Source organism: Cetorhinus maximus, unplaced genomic scaffold (genome assembly GCF_964194155.1).
Source record: "Cetorhinus maximus unplaced genomic scaffold, sCetMax3.hap1.1 HAP1_SCAFFOLD_677, whole genome shotgun sequence".
NCBI lineage: Eukaryota > Metazoa > Chordata > Chondrichthyes > Lamniformes > Cetorhinidae > Cetorhinus > Cetorhinus maximus.
Window position 1 is genome coordinate 72,201 of NW_027596619.1, and position 16,573 is coordinate 88,773.

Here is a 16,573-nt window from a genome sequence, read left to right on the forward strand (position 1 = left end):
GGACGGGGATCACGTGCTCCGTTGTCTGGGACGTGCTCCGTTGTCTGGGACGTGCTCCGTTGTCTGGGTCGTGCAAGTTGTCTGGGACGTGCTCCGTTGTCTGGGTCGTGCAAGTTGTCTGGGACGGGCTCCGTTGTCTGGGACGCGCTCCGTTGTCTGGGACGCGTTCCGTTGTCTGGGACGGGGATCACGTGCTCCGTTGTCTGGGACGCGCTCCGTTGTCTGGGACGGGGATCACGTGCTCCATTGTCTGGGACGTGCTCCGTTGTCTGGGTCGTGCAAGTTGTCTGGGATGGGCTCCGTTGTCTGGGACGCGCTCTGTTGTCTGGGACGCGCTCCGTTGTCTGGGACACGCTCCGTTGTCTGGGACGTGCTCCGTTGTATGGGACGTGCTCCGTTGTCTGGGTCGTGCTCCGTTGTCTGGGTCGTGCAAGTTGTCTGGGACGAGCTCCGTTGTCTGGGACGCGCTCCGTTGTCTGGGACGTGCTCCGTTGTCTGGGTCGTGCAAGTTGTCTGGGACGTGCAAGTTGTCTGGGACGTGCTCTGTCGTCTGGGACGTGCTCCGTTGTCTGGGACGTGCTCCGTTGTCTGGGTCGTGCAAGTTGTCTGGGACGTGCTCCGTCGTCTGGGACGTGCTCCGTTGTCTGGGTCGTGCAAGTTGTCTGGGACGTGCTCCGTTGTCTGGGACGTGCTCCGTTGTCTGGGTCGTGCAAGTTGTCTGGGACGTGCTCCGTTGTCTGGGACGTGCTCCATTGTCTGGGACGCGCTCCGTTGTCTGGGACGGGGATCACGTGCTCCATTGTCTGGGACGTGCTCTGTTGTCTGGGACGTGCTCCGTTGTCTGGGTCGTGCAAGTTGTCTGGGACGTGCTCCATTGTCTGGGACGTGCTCCGTTGTCTGGGACGTACTCCGTTGTCTGGGTCGTGCAAGTTTTCTGGGACGTGCTCCATCGTCTGGGACGTGCTCCGTTGTCTGGGACGTGCTCCCTTGTCTGGGACGGGGATCACGTGCTCCGTTGTCTGGGACGGGGATCACGTGCTCCGTTGTCTGGGACGCGCTCCGTTGTCTGGGATGGGGATCATGTGCCCTGTTGTCTGGGACGTGCTCCGTTGTCTGGGTCGTGCAATTTGTCTGGGACGGGCTCCGTTGTCTGGGACGCGCTCCGTTGTCTGGGACGCGTTCCGTTGTCTGGGACGGGGATCACGTGCTCCGTTGTCTGGGACGCGCTCCGTTGTCTGGGACGGGGATCACGTTCTCCGTTATGTGGGACGTGCTCCGTTTTCTGGGTCGTGCAAGTTGTCTGGGACGCGCTTCGTTGTCTGGGACGTGCTCCGTTGTCTGGGACGGGGATCACGTGCTCTGTTGTCTGGGACGTGCTCCGTTGTCTGGGACGTGCTCTGTTATCTGGGTCGTGCAAGTTGTCTGGGACGTGCTCCGTTGTCTGGGACGTGCTCCGTTGTCTGGGTCGTGCAAGTTGTCTGGGACGTGCTCCGTTGTGTGGGACATGCTCCGTTGTCTGGGACGTGCTCCGTTGTCTGGGACGTGCTCCGTTGTCTGGGACAGGGATCACGTGCTCCGTTGTCTGGGACGGGGATCACGTGCTCCGTTGTCTGGGACGGGGATCACGTGCTCCGTTGTCTGGGACGTGCTCCGTTGTCTGGGACGTGCTCCGTTGTCTGGGTCGTGCAAGTTGTCTGGGACGTGCTCCGTTGTCTGGGACGTGCTCCATTGTCTGGGACATGCTCCGTTGTTTGGGACGTGCTCCGTTGTCTGGGTCGTGCTCCGTTGTCTGGGTCGTGCAAGTTGTCTGGGACGTGCTCCATTGTCTGGGACGTACTCCGTTGTCTGGGTCGTGCAATTTGTCTGGGACGTGCTCCGTCGTCTGGGACCTGCTCCGTTGTCTGGGACGTGCTGCCTTCTCTGGGACGGGGATCACGTGCTCCGTTGTCTGGGACGGGGATCACATGCTCCGTTGTCTGGGACGTGCTCCGTTGTCTTGGACGGGGATCATGTGCCCTGTTGTCTGGGACGTGCTCCGTTGTCTGGGTCGTGCAAGTTGTCTGGGATGGGCTCCGTTGTCTGGGACGCGCTCCGTTGTCTGGGACGCGTTCCGTTGTCTGGGACGGGGATCACGTGCTCCGTTGTCTGGGACGCGCTCCGTTGTCTGGGGCGGGGATCACGTTCTCCGTTACCTGGGACGTGCTCCGTTGTCTGGGTCGTGCAAGTTGTCTGGGACGGGCTCCGTTGTCTGGGACGCGCTCCGTTGTCTGGGACGCGCTCCGTTGTCTGGGACGGGGATCACGTGCTCCGTTGTCTGGGACGTGCTCCGTTGTCTGCGACGTGCTCCGTTATCTGGGTCGTGCAAGTTGTCTGGGACGTGCTCCGTTGTCTGGGACGTGCTCCGTTGTCTGGGTCCTTCCAGTTGTCTGGGACGTGCTCCGTTGTGTGGGACGTGCTCCGTTGTCTGGGACGTGCTCCGTTGTCTGGGACGTGCTCCGTTGTCTGGGACAGGGATCACGTGCTCCGTTGTCTGGGACGGGGATCACGTGCTCCGTTGTCTGGGACGGGGATCACGTGCTCCGTTGTCTGGGACGCGCTCCGTTGTCTGGGACGTGCTCCGTTGTCTGGGTCGGGGATCACGTGCTCCATTGTCTGGAACGTGCTCCGTTGTCTGGGACGTGCTCCGTTGTCTGGGTCGTGCAAGTTGTCTGGGACGTGCTCCGTTGTCTGGGACGTGCTTCGTTGTCTGGGACGTGCTCCGTTGTTTGGGACGTGCTCCGTTGTCTGGGTCGTGCAAGTTGTCTGGGACGTGCTCCGTTGTCTGGGACGTGCTCCGTTGTCTGGGTCGTGCAAGTTGTCTGGGACGGGGATCACGTGCTCCGTTGTCTGGGACGGGGATCACGTGCTCCGTTGTCTGGGACGGGGATCACGGGCTCCGTTGTCTGGGACGTGCTCCGTTGTCTGGGACATGCTCCATTGTCTGGGACGCGCTCCGTTGTCTGCGACGGGGATCACGTGCTCCGTTGTCTGGGACGTGCTCCGTTGTCTGGGACGGGGATCATGTGCTCCGTTGTCTGGGACGGGTATCACGTGCTCCGTTGTCTGGGACGGGGATCACGTGCTCCGTTGTCTGGGACGGGGATCACGGGCTCCGTTGTCTGGGACGTGCTCCGTTTTCTGGGACGGGGATCATGGGCTCCGTTGTCTGGGACGGGGATCACGGGCTCCGTTGTCTGGGACGGGGATCACGGGCTCCGTTGTCTGGGATGGGGATCACGTGCTCCGTTGTCTGGGACGGGGATCACGTGCTCCGTTGTCTGGGACGGGGATCACGTGCTCCGTTGTCTGGGACGCGCTCCGTTGTCTGGGACGCGCTCCGTTGTCTGGGACGGGGATCACGTGCTCCGTTGTCTGGGACGTGCTCCGTTGTCTGGGACGTGCTCCGTTGTCTGGGTCGTGCAAGTTGTCTGGGACGTGCTCCGTTGTCTGGGACGGGGATCACGTGCTCCGTTGTCTGGGACGTGCTCCGTTGTCTGGGACGGGGATCATGTGCCCTGTTGTCTGGGATGTGCTCCGTTGTCTGGGTCGTGCAAGTTGTCTGGGACGGGCTCCGTTGTCTGGGACGCGCTCCGTTGCCTGGGACGCGTTCCGTTGTCTGGGACGGGGATCACGTGCTCCGTTGTCTGGGACGCGCTCCGTTGTCTGGGACAGGGATCACGTGCTCCGTTGTCTGGGACGTGCTCCGTTGTCTGCGTCGTGCAAGTTGTCTGGGTCGTGCAAGTTGTCTGGGACGTGCTCCGTCGTCTGGGACGTGCTCCGTTGTCTGGAACGTGCTCCGTTGTCTGGGACGTGCTCCGTTGTCTGGGACGCGCTCCGTTGTCTGGGACGGGGATCACGTGCTCCGTTGTCTGGGACGTGCTCCGTTGTCTGGGACGGGGATCACGTGCTCCGTTGTCTGGGACGTGCTCCGTTGTCTGGGACGGGGATCATGTGCTCCGTTGTCTGGGACGGGGATCACGTGCTCCGTTGTCTGGGACGTGCTCCGTTGTCTGGGACGGGGATCATGTGCTCCGTTGTCTGGGACGGGGATCACATGCTCCGTTGTCTGGGACGGGGATCACGTGCTCCGTTTTCTGGGACGGGGATCACGTGCTCCGTTGTCTGGGACGGGGATCACGTGCTCCGTTGTCTGGGACGGGGATCACGTGCCCTGTTGTCTGTGACGGGGATCACGTGCTCCGTTGTCTGGGACGGGGATCACGTGCCCTGTTGTCTGCCATGACCACGTGCTGTACACGGTCACGGGGCCTCCCCAAACGCGTTGTTTCTGCAGGGGGCGTGGCCTCCCATGACAGTCGTTTGGAAGGGGGCGTGGCCTCTCCCTCGCCGTATTTGGAGTGGGCGTGGATTTCCCCACGCGTTCTGTTAGGAGGGGGCGTGGCCTCCCCTCGCCATCTGTTGGAAGAGGGCGTGGCCTCTCCCTCGCGGTATTTGGAGGGGGCGTGGCCTCCCCCTCGTCCTGTTGCGAGGGGGCGTGCCTCCCCTGTCTCTCTCTCTCTCTCTCTCTCTCTGCCAGTGACGCCTGGCTCCCGGAGTCGCTGCCGCCGCTGCGCAAGGAGCGTCATGACGCTGCCGGCTGGCCCTTTCCGCCTCCCAACAACGTGCCCCGGCCCCTTTGACACCCCCCCCGCACCTTGCGTCATGACGCTTTTGTTTCCCATAGCCACCATGCCCCGCCCCCTGACGCCTCGCGGCACGCTGCGTGATGACGGAATTCGTCCGCCTGCCTCCCCTTGGACTCGGTGCTCCGCCCCCTGACGCCACGCAGTACGCTGCGTGATGACGGAACCCGTCCCCCTGACTCCCCTTCGACGCTCTGTCCCGCCCACTTTCGTCACGCCGCACGCTGCGTGATGACGGAAACCGTCCGCCTGCCTCCCCTTGGACACTGCGCCCCGCCCCCTTCTCCCTGCGCCCCGCCCCCTGCCGGCGCCGCCATTTTCCAGTTGCCCCGGGATTCCCGCCGCCGCTGCTGCTGCCGCCGCCGCCGCCATGTCGCTGCTGTGCTGGAGTGAGTAACCCCCCCCGGAGAGGGAGAGGGGAGGGGGAGGCCTGTGAGGGCGCGGGGTAGTGATGCAGCCTGGACTCCTTCACCTCTCTGTGTCTGTCTGTGCTCAGGGCCTCATGGAGGGAGTGGGCCGGCCTGGGGAGGGGGGGGAGACAGGGACTGAGTGACCCCTGGGGGGGGCTGAGTGACCCCTGGGGGGGCTGAGTGACCCCTGGGGGGGGCTGAGTGACCCCTGGGGGGGGCTGAGTGACCCCTGGGGGGGGCTGTGACCCCTGGGGGGGGGGGTAACAGGGGCTGAGTGACCCCTGGGGGGTGTGATTGACCCCTGGGGGGGTGTGAGTGACCCCTGGGGGGGCTGAGTGACCCCTGGGGGGGTGTGAGTGACCCCTGGGGGGGTGTGAGTGACCCCTGGGGGGGCTGAGTGACCCCTGGGGGGGTGTGAGTGACCCCTGGGGGGGTGTGAGTGACCCCTGGGGGGGGCTGAGTGACCCCTGGGGGGGTGTGAGTGACCCCTGGTGGGGGCTGAGTGACCCCTGGGGGGGTGTGAGTGACCCCTGGGGGGGGCTGAGTGACCCCTGGGGGGGTGTGAGTGACCCCTGGGGGGGTGTGAGTTGCCCCTGGTGGGGGCTGAGTGACCCCTGGGGGAGGGGGGGGTAACAGGGGCTGAGTGACCCCGGGGGTAACGGGCTGAGTGACCCCGGGGGTAACAGGGGCTGAGTGACCCCTGGGCGGGGTAACAGGGGCTGAGTGACCCCTGGGCGGAGGGGTAACGGGCTGAGTGACCCCTGGGGAGAGTATCAGTGAGTGATTGACCCCTGAGGGGGCACTGTGTGAACCCTGGGGTGGTATCAGGTGCTGAGTGAACCCTGGGGGAGGGTATCGGGCTGAGTGACCCCTGGGGGCATCGAGCTGTGAACCCTGGAGGGGGGGCGTCAGGGGCTGAGTGACCCCGGGGGTGGGGTATCATGGACTGAGTGACCCCTGGCTGGGGGTGTATCAGGGACTGAGTGAACCCTTGGGTTGGGGGGGGATATCAGGGACTGACTTGCATCAGGGTAGTGTCCTCGGCCCAACCATCTTCAGCTGCTTCATCAATGACCTTCCTTCCATCATTAGGTCAGAAGTGGGGATGTTCGCTGATGATTGCACAATGTTCAGCACCATTCACGACTCCTCAGATACTGAAGCAGCCCATGTCAAAATGCAGAAAGATCTGGACAATATCCGGGTTTGGGCTGACAAGTGGCAAGTAACATTCGTGCCACACAAGTGCCAGGCAATGACCATCTCCAACATGAGAGAATCGAACCATCGCCTCATGACATTCAATGGGCATCACCATCACTGAATCCCCCACTGTCAACATCCTGGGGGTTACCATTGACCAGAAACTGAACTGGACCAGCCATATAAACACTGTGACTACAAGAGCAGGTCAGAGGCTGGGAATCCTGCGGAGAGTAATTCACCTCCTGTCTCCCCAAAGCCTGTCCGCCATCTACAAGGTACAAGTCAGGAGTGTGATGGGATACTCCCCACTTGCCTGGATGAGGGAAGCTCCCAGAACACTCAAGAAGCTCGACACCGTCCAGGACAAAGCAGCCCCGCTTGATCGGCACCCCATCCACAAACGTTCACTCCCTCCACCACCGACGCACAGTAGCAGCAGTGTGTGTGTACCATCTACAAGATGCACTGCAGCAACTCACCAAGGCTCCTTCGACAGCACCTTCCAAACATGACCCTTGGGGGTGGGGGTGGGTGGGGTGGGGGGTATCAGGGACTGAGTGAACCCTGGGGCGGTGCATCTGGGACCCCAAATTGTTATGCTCCTGGGTAAGGAGGGATGAAGTGGCTCCCTTTCTTTATTCAACTCCCTCGGTTGGTCGCACCAAGATTAATTTAAAAAGGATCCCTTCCCTCGTGGATACTCTTTCCCAGTCCGGGTGTACTTATGTTTTAAAAGGAGCCAATTTAACCAGGCTTTCTTGAGTTAAAGAAAGAGTGAGCTTATTAGTTAATAAAACGCAAGAAAAAAATAATGAAAACGCATTGTGAAGTGAGTCCAGAAATAAAAGTTAAAGAAAAGATATACAAATCAGTCTTTGGCTTGTCCGATGAGGAGTAGGTGATGAAATGTTGCGGCCGTTAAGTTGGCTGATTCCGGTAGAGCTGACTTTGGCAGTTGAGCAGTGGGTTTGGAGATACTTGGTTCTGCAGGTTAGCCGAAAGGAGTTGTCCTGTTTTTTTCTCGACTGTGGTTTTGCTGAGTTGTGACTTGGTCCCTGCAATCGGAGAGAGAGAGAGAGAGAGTTGTTTTTACCTGCAAGTGCTGGGATATCTGGTTGATGTTCTTCAGCTGTGAGCTTTGCAGAATGAGGGTGTGGGGAACTATATATTTAAAAATCCGTTTCAATGGGGAAATATATATTTAAAAGTCTGTTTCTGTAGGGAATGCGGAAATATATATATTTTAAAAATCTGTTGCTATCGAGAATGGAGAAATATATACTAAAGGTCCATTTCCATAGGCAGTGGAGAAATATATATTAAAAATCCATTTCTATAGGGAATGGGGAAATATATACTAAAAGTCCATTTCCATAGGCAGTGGAGAAATATATACTAAAAGTCCATTTCCATAGGCAGTGGAGAAATATATATTAAAAATCCATTTCTACAGGGAATGGGGAAATATATACTAAAAGTCAATTTCCATTGGCAGTGGAGAAATATATATTAAAAATCCATTTCTATAGGGAATGGGGAAATATATACTAAAAGTCCATTTCCATAGGCAGTGGAGAAATATATATTAAAAATCCATTTCTATAGGGAATGGGGAAATATATACTAAAAGTCAATTTCCATAGGCAGTGGAGAAATATATATTAAAAGTCCATTTCCATAGGCAGTGGAGAAATATATATTAAAAGTCCATTTCCAAAGGCAGTGGAGAAATATATACTAAAAGTCCATTTCCATAGGCAGTGGAGAAATATATATTAAAAGTCCATTTCCATAGGCAGTGGAGAAATATATATTAAAAGTCCATTTCCAAAGGCAGTGGAGAAATATATACTAAAAGTCCATTTCCATAGGCAGTGGAGAAATATATACTAAAAGTCCATTTCCATAGGCAGTGGAGAAATATATACTAAAAGTCCATTTCCATAGGCAGTGAAGAAATATATACTAAAAGTCCATTTCCATAGGCAGTGAAGAAATATATACTAAAAGTCCATTTCCATAGGCAGTAAGAAATATATACTAAAAGTCCATTTCCATAGGCAGTGGAGAAATAGATATTAAAAGTCCATTTCTATAGGGAACGGAGAAATAAAGATTAAAAATCCATTTCTATAGGGAAAGGAGAAAGATATATTTAAAAAATCCGTTTCTCTAGGGAATGAAGGAATATGCATTAAAAATCCATTTCTATAGGGAATGGAGAAATACGTATTTAAAAATTGATTTCTATAGAGAATGGAGAAATATACATTTAAAAATCAGCTTCCATAGGGAATGGAGAAATAAATATTAAAAAACCAGTTGATATAGGTAATGGAGAAATACACATTAAAAATTCCATTTCTATAGGGAATGGAGAAATAAATATAAAAAAACCAGTTGATATAGGTAATGGAGAAATACACATTAAAAATTCCATTTCTATAGGGAATGGAGAAATATATATAAAAAAATCCATTTCTATAGGGAATGGAGAAATATATATTAAAAAATCAGTTGATATAGATAATGGAGAAATACACTTTAAAAATTCAATTTCTATAGGGAATGGAGAAATAGAGATTAAAAATTCCATTTCTATAGGGAATTGGGAAATATATATTAAATCAATTTCTGCAGGGAATGAGGAAATATATATTAAAAATCCATTTCTATAGGCAACGAGGAAATATATATAAAACATCCATTTCTACTATAAATTGAGAAATATATACGAAAAAATCTGTTTCTATAGTAAATGGGGAATTATCAACTAAATATCTAGTAACTCCCAGTGTGATACGGAGACCGGAACTGTGCACAGCGACTCCCAGTGTGGTATGGAGACCGGAACTGCGCACAGCGACTCCCAGTGTGAAACGGAGACCGGAACTGTGCACAGTGACTCCCAGTGCGATATGGAGACCGGAACTGTGCACAGCGACTCCCAGTGTGATACGGAGACCGGAACTGTGCACAGTAACTCCCAGTGTGATACGGAGACCGGAACTGTGCACAGCGACTCCCAGTGTGAGTGTGGAGACTGAACTGTTCACAGTAACTCCCAGTGTGATACGGAGACTGGAATAGTGTAGGGTAACTCCCAGTGTGATACGGAGACCGGGACTGTGCACAGTAACTCCCAGTGTGATACAGAGACAGGAACTGTGCACTGTAACTCCCGGGTGTGATACGGAGACCGGAACTGTGCACAGTGACTCCTGGGTGTGATACGGAGACCGGAACTGTGCACAGTGACTCCCACTGTGATACGGAGACCGGAACTGTGCACAGTAACTCCCAGTGTGATACGGAGACTGGAACTGTTGCACAGTGACTCCCAGTGTGATACGGAGACCGGAACTGTGCACAGTAACTCCCAGTGTGATACGGAGACCGGAACTGTGCACTGTAACTCCCAGTGTGATACGGAGACCGGAACTGTGCACAGTGACTCCCAGTGTGATACGGAGACCAGAACTGAGCACAGTGACTCCCAGTGTGATACGGAGACAGGAACTGTGCACAGTGACTCCCAGTGTGATACGGAGACCGGAACTGTGCACAGTGACTCCCAGTGTGATACGGAGACCGGAACTGTGCACAGTGACTCCCAGCGTGATACGGAGACCGGAACTGTGCACAGTGGATCCCGGGTGTGGAGACTGAACTGTGCACAGTGGATCCCGGGTGTGGAGACTGAACTGTTCACAGTAACTCCCAGTACGATACGGAGACTGGAATAGTGTAGAGTAACTCCCAGTGTGATACGGAGACCGGGACTGTGCACAGTAACTCCCAGTGTGATATGGAGACAGGAACTGTGCACAGTAACTCCCAGTGTGATACAGAGACCGGAACTGTGCACAGTAACTCCCAGTGTGATATGGAGACAGGAACTGTGCACAGTGACTCTCAGTGTGATACGGAGACAGGAGCTGTGCACAGTGACTCCCGGGTGTGGTGGTGTACCGATATAACCTCGCTGCTTTCTGATTGACGGTTTCCTCTCCTCCCTCAGTCTCGAACGAGGTGCCGGAGCACCCGTGTGTCTCTCCGGTCTCCAATCATGTGTTCGAGCGCCGCCTGATCGAGAAGTACATCGCGGAGAACGGGACCGATCCCATCAACGGGCAGCCCCTGTCCGAGGACCAACTCATCGATATCAAAGGTAAGGGTGGAGGTGCCCCATGATGGCACAGCCGGCGGGGGGGCACCTGGGCATGTCTCCTGCCTGCTGATCTCACACTCGCCGTGACTCTGAGGCCCGATACGTGGGCTCGTGGAGCGGGCTTCAGGGAGAAGGGAAATGGCGGGGTTCCCTCGGGGAGGGCCGGCCAGTGGGACCAGCTGAACTGCACTTGCAGGGAGCCAGTGTGGGCCCACATGGGAGGAGGCTGTTCAGCCAATCGAGCCCATGCTGACACTCTCTCTCTGTCTGTCTCTCTCTCTGTCTGTCTGTCTCTCTCTCTTTCTCTCTCTCTTTCCCTCTCTCTCCCTCTCTTTCTCTCTCTCTCTATCTCTCTCTTTCTCTCTCTCTGTCTCTCTCCCTCTCTCTCTGTCTCTCTCTCTCTCTGTCGCTCTCTGTGTCTCTCTCTCTTTCCCTCTCTCTCTCTCTCTCTCTCTTTCCCTCTCTCTTTCCCTCTCTCTCTCTCCCTCTCTCTCTGTCTCTCTCTCTCTGTCTCTCTCTCTCTGTCTCTCTCTCTCTGTCTCTCTCTCTGTCTCTCTCTCTGTCTCTCTCTGTGTGTCTCTCTCTTTCTGTCTCTCTCTCTCTCTGTCTCTCTCTCTGTCTCTCTCTCTGTCTCTCTCTGTCTCTCTCTCTGTCTCTCTCTCTGTCTCTCTCTGTGTGTCTCTCTCTCTCTGTCGCTCTCTTTCTGTCCCTCTCTCTCTGTGTCTCTCTCTCCCTCTCTACCTGTGTCTCTCTCTCTCTCTGTCGCTCGCTCTCTCTCTCTCTCTCTCTGTGTCTCTCTAGCAATCTGGTCAGCCCCATTCTCCCTCCCCTCCGACCCGACCTCCGAACTGAACCCCCGCAGCCCTGCAAGTCGAATTCCCCTCGAGCGTCCGTCTGGACCCCCTTGTGGCCCCTTTTGCCGTCTCCGTTTCCGGGCGATGCAGCCCTTGAGGTCGATCGGCTAGGGGGGGGCCTCGCGGGCGATGCCCCCACCGCGCCCCCCCCCCCCCCCCCCCGTCCCTCCGCCGGTGACGGTTTAGTGAAGACTCCCCCGAGCAGAGCCAGTGGCCGCGCTGACTGGGAGACGCAGGCCACCCAGATAGCAGACAGAGGTGGCCGGCTGTCTCCAGGGGTGCGGCAGCCCCGGCTGTGATGCTGGCCGGTGGAGGGGAGGAGGGCGGGGATTCTCAGTACGAGCCCCACCTCCAGCTGCTGCTCCTTCCTCAAACCCCCTGCTCTTCTATCCCTTGCCCAAAGCCTTCTATCTGCACCCCCCCCAACCCCATTCAAAGAAATCACGGCCGATCTGATAACCCTCAGCCCCACTTTCCTGCCTTTTCTCCTCGACTCCCTGACCGATTAAAAATCTCAGCCTAATATACTTCCCGGCCCAGCCTCTGCGGTAAGGAATTCCACAGATTCACTCCCCTCTGAGAGAAGAAATTCTTCCTCATCTCGGTCTTAAATGGGGGCCCCCTCACTCTGAGATTATGCCCCCTGGTCCTAGACTCTCCCACAAGGGGAAACAACCTCTCAGCATCTACCCTGTCAAGCCCCCTAAGAATCTTATATGTTTCAATAAGGTCGCCTCTCATTCTTCTAAACTCCAATGAGTACAGGCCCAACCTACTCAACCTCTCCTCATAAGAAAATCCCTCCATACCCGGGATCAACCTAGTGAACCTTCTCTGGACTGCCTCCAATGTCAGTATATGTTTCCTTAGATAAGGGGACCAAAACTGTTCACGGTATTCTAGGTGTGGACTAACTAGTGTCGTGTATAGTTTTAGCAAGATTCCCCTATTTTATGCTCCATTCCCTTTGAAATAAAGGCCAAAATTTGCCATCCCTATTACCTGCTGAACTTGTATGATAACTTTTTGTGATTCATGCACGAGGACCCCCAAATCCCTCTGTGCTGCAGCTTTCTGCAGCCTTTCTCCATTTAAATAATATTCAGCTCCTCTATTCTTCCTGCCCAAGTGCATAACCTCACACTTTCCCACATTATATTCCATCTGCCCACTCACTTAACCTGTCTCTATCCCTCTGTAGACTCTTTGTGTCATCCTCACCACTTGCATTCCCACTTATTTTTGTGTCATCTGCAAACTTGGTGATAGTACATTCACTTCCCTCACCCAAGTCATTAATATATATTGTAAATAATTGTGGCCCCAGCACTGATCCCTGTGGCACTCCACTAGTTACAGGTTGCCATCCTGAAAATGCCCCCCTTATCCCAACTCTCTGTCTTCTATTAGTTAGCCGATCCTCTATCCATGCTAATATACTATCCCCAACATTATTAAGTAGCCTGATGTGCAGCACCTTATCGAACACCTTTTAGAAATCCAAATATATTACATCTACTGGTCCCCCTTTATCTATCCTGTTTGTTACCTCCTCAAAGAATTCTAATAAATTTGTCAGGCATGATTTCCCCTTCAGGTAGCCAAGACTGACTCTGCTTGATTATCTTATGCATTTCTCAATGCTCTGCTACTACATCCTTTATGATAGACTCTAACATTTCCCAATGATGGATGTTAAGCTAACTGGCCTATAGTTACCTGTTTTTTGTCTCTCTCCCTTTTAGATTAAGGGTGTTACATTGGCAGTTTTCCAATCCTCTGGGACTTTTCCAGAATCTAAGGATTCTTGGAAGATTACTACCAGCGCATCCACTATCTCTACAGCTACTTCCTTTAATAGCCTAGGATGCAACCCATCAGGTCCAGCGGACTTATCGGCTTTAGCCCCATTAGTTTCCCCAGTGCTTTTTCTCCAGTGATAGTTATTGTATTTATTTCCTCCCCCTCATTTGCCCCTTGATTATTTAGTATTTTTGGAATGCTGTTAGTGTCTTCCACTGTGAAGACTGAAGCAAAGTATTTATTCAACTCCTCTGCCATTTCCTGGTTCCCCATTATTATTTCCCCAGCCTCATTCTCTAAGGGCCCCATGTTCACTTTGGCCTCTCTCTTCCTTTTTTATATATTTAAAGAAGCTCTTACTGTCTGTTTTTATATTATTTGCTAGTTTACCCTCAAAGTTTATTTTCTCCCTCTTTATTTATTTTTTGATCATCTTTTGTTGGTTTTTAAAACTTTCCCAATCCTCTGGCTTACCGCTAATCTTTGCCACTTTGTATGTTTTTTCTTTCAATTTGATACCATCCTTAACTTCCTTGGTTAACCATGGTTGGTTTACCCCCTTCCTACAATCCTTCTTCCTCACTGGGATATATCTTTGTTGTGAGTCATAAACTATTTTCTTAAAACGTCTGCCATTGTTCATCAACCGTCTTTTCTGCTAAACTCCTTTCCCAGTCCACCCCAGCCAACTCTGCCCTCGTTCCTTTCTAATTACCCTTATTTCAGTTTAGCACAGTTGTTTCTGACCCACGTTTCTCACCCTCAAATTGACCGCTAAATTCTACCATGTTATGGTCACTGTTTCCTAGGGGATCTTTTTACTCTGAGATCATTTATTAAACCTGCCTCATTATTACACGCCTAGCCTGGCTCTGAGCCCCTGACGCAGTGCCGGAGGGTGCAGGACTTAGAGCAGGCCTGGCACGCCTGAGGTGGGGAGCCAGCGATCGATCGTTTTGATTGGTTTTGTTCCGTTTGTGTTTGCAGCTAGCCACCCCATCAGACCAAAGCCGCCGTCGGCCACCAGCATTCCGGCAATCCTCAAGGCTTTACAGGATGAGTGGGTAAGTCCGTAACCCTCGAAACGACCCCTCTTTCATTCCCAGCCTGATGGTACGAAGCCTGGTTCCCCCAACACTGTTGCCCCCTGCTTCCCAACCTCTGCCTTCCACTTCAGCTTTTCTCGAAAGGCTTCTGCACGCTCCACGGTTTCAAACCCTTGTACCCTCCGGAAGAATTCAGCCTGCCTCACGCAGACACCCCCCACACCTCCGGTGTTCTATGTAGCCTGTCCGTACCCACCCCCTTCAACTGCTCATATGTAGAATAACAGATACCCGGGAGTGAGTTACAGACTGGAATCTAATCCAGGGGTTCAGGGGGGTTTATATATAGAATAACAGATACCCGGGGGTGAGTTACAGTCTGGAATCGAATCGAGGGGTTCGGGGGGTTTATATATAGAATAACAGATACCCGGGAGTGAGTTACAGACTGGAATCTAATCGAGGGGTTCGGGGTGGTTTATATATAGAATAACAGATACCCGGGAGTGAGTTACAGACTGGAATCTAATCGAGGGGTTCGGGGTGGTTTATATAGAGAATAACAGATACCCGGGAGTGAGTTACAGACTGGAATCTAATCGAGGGGTTCGGGGTGGTTTATATAGAGAATAACAGATACCCGGGAGTGAGTTACAGATGGAATCTAATCGAGGGGTTCGGGGGGGTTTATATATAGAATAACAGATACACAGGAGCGAGTTACAGACTGGAATCTAATCGAGGGGTTCGGATGGTTTTATATATAGAATGACAGATACCCAGGAGTGAGTTACAGACTGGAATCTAATCGAGGGGTTCGGGGTTGTTTATATATAGGATAACAGATACCCGGGAGTGAGTTACAGACTGGAATCGAATCGAGGGGTTCAGGGTGGTTTATATATAGAATAACAGATACCCGGGAGTGAGTTACAGACTGGAATCTAATCGAGGGGTTCGGGGTGGTTTATATATAGAATAACATATACCCGGGAGTGAGTTACAGTCTGGAATCTAATCGAGGGGTTCGGGGTGGTTTATATAGAGAATAACAAATACCCGGGAGTGAGTTACAGACTGGAATCTAATCGAGGGGGTCGGCGGGGTTTATATATAGATTAACAGATACCCAGGAGTGAGTTACAGACTGGAATCTAATCGAGGAGTTCGGGAGGGGTTTATATATAGAAAAACAGATACCCGGGAGTGAGTTACAGACTGGAATCTAATCGAGGGGTTCGGGGTGGTTTATATTTGGAATAACAGATACCCGGCAGTGAGTTACAGACTGGAATCTAATCGAGGGGTTCGGGGTGGTTTATATATAGAATAACAGATACCCGGGAGTGAGTTACAGACTGGAATCTAATCGAGGGGTTCGGGGGTGTTTATATATAGAATAACAGATACCCGGGAGTGAGTTACAGACTGGAATCTAATCGAGGGGTTCGGGGTGGTTTATATATACAATAACAGATACCCGGGAGTGAGTTACAGACTGGAATCTAATCGAGGGGTTAGTTTACTTTCGAAATAAAATCTGCTCGACCTACTTCCCTGTTCCACACACCCTGACGTCCACCTGTCCCTCTCCCTTCCCCTCGCACCCCTCTACGTACCCCTCCCCGACCCCTCTACCTACCCTCCCCGACCCCTCTACCTACCCTCCCCGACCCCTCTACCTACCCTCCCCGACCCCTCTACCTACCCTCCCCGACCCCTCTACCTACCCTCCCCGACCCCTCTACCTACCCTCCCCGACCCCTCTACCCACCCTCCCAGACCCATCTACCTACCCTCCCCGACCCCTCTACCTACCCTCCCCGACCCCTCTACCTACCCTCCCCGACCCCTCTCCCTCCCCGACCCCTCTCCCTCCCCGACCCCTCTACCTACCCTCCCCAACCCCTCTACCTACCCTCCCTGACCCCTCTACCTTCCCGACCCCTCTACCTACCCTCCCCGACCCCTCTACCTACCCTCCCCGACCCCTCTACCTACCCTCCCCGACCCCTCTCCCTCCCCGACCCCTCTACCTACCCTCCCCGACCCCTCTACCTACCCTCCCCGACCCCTCTACCTACCCTCCCCGACCCCTCTACCTACCCTCCCCGACCCCTCTACCTACCCTCCCCGACCCCTCTACCTACCCTCCCCAACCCCTCTACCTACCCCTCCCCGACCCCTCTACCTACCCTCCCCGACCCCTCTACCTACCCCTCCCCGACCCCTCTACCTACCCTCCCCGACCCCTCTACCTACCCTCCCCGACCCCTCTACCTACTCCTCTACCTGTGCCCGGTTGCAGGTGCAGGGACGGAGGGGGAGTTTTGGCGGGTGTGAAATCCTTCAGCGGGAATGATCCTTATCCTAGATTCTTTCCCCCACCCCCCTACCCCCA

At 53.9% G+C, this 16,573-nt stretch overlaps 1 protein-coding gene across 1 annotated transcript in view; it reads left to right on the forward strand.

Annotated features, from left to right (window-relative positions):
- The first annotated feature begins 4,958 nt into the window (after positions 1–4,958).
- prpf19 (pre-mRNA processing factor 19) overlaps positions 4,959–16,573 on the forward strand; it is a 56,123-nt gene continuing 44,508 nt past the window's right edge. Inside the window, exons 1-3 of the mRNA XM_078535815.1 lie at positions 4,959–5,071; positions 10,320–10,469; positions 14,114–14,190. Of these exons, the coding sequence (XP_078391941.1) occupies positions 5,053–5,071; positions 10,320–10,469; positions 14,114–14,190 (246 nt within the window). The 5' untranslated portion in view covers positions 4,959–5,052. The remainder of the gene's footprint in view (positions 5,072–10,319; positions 10,470–14,113; positions 14,191–16,573) is intronic.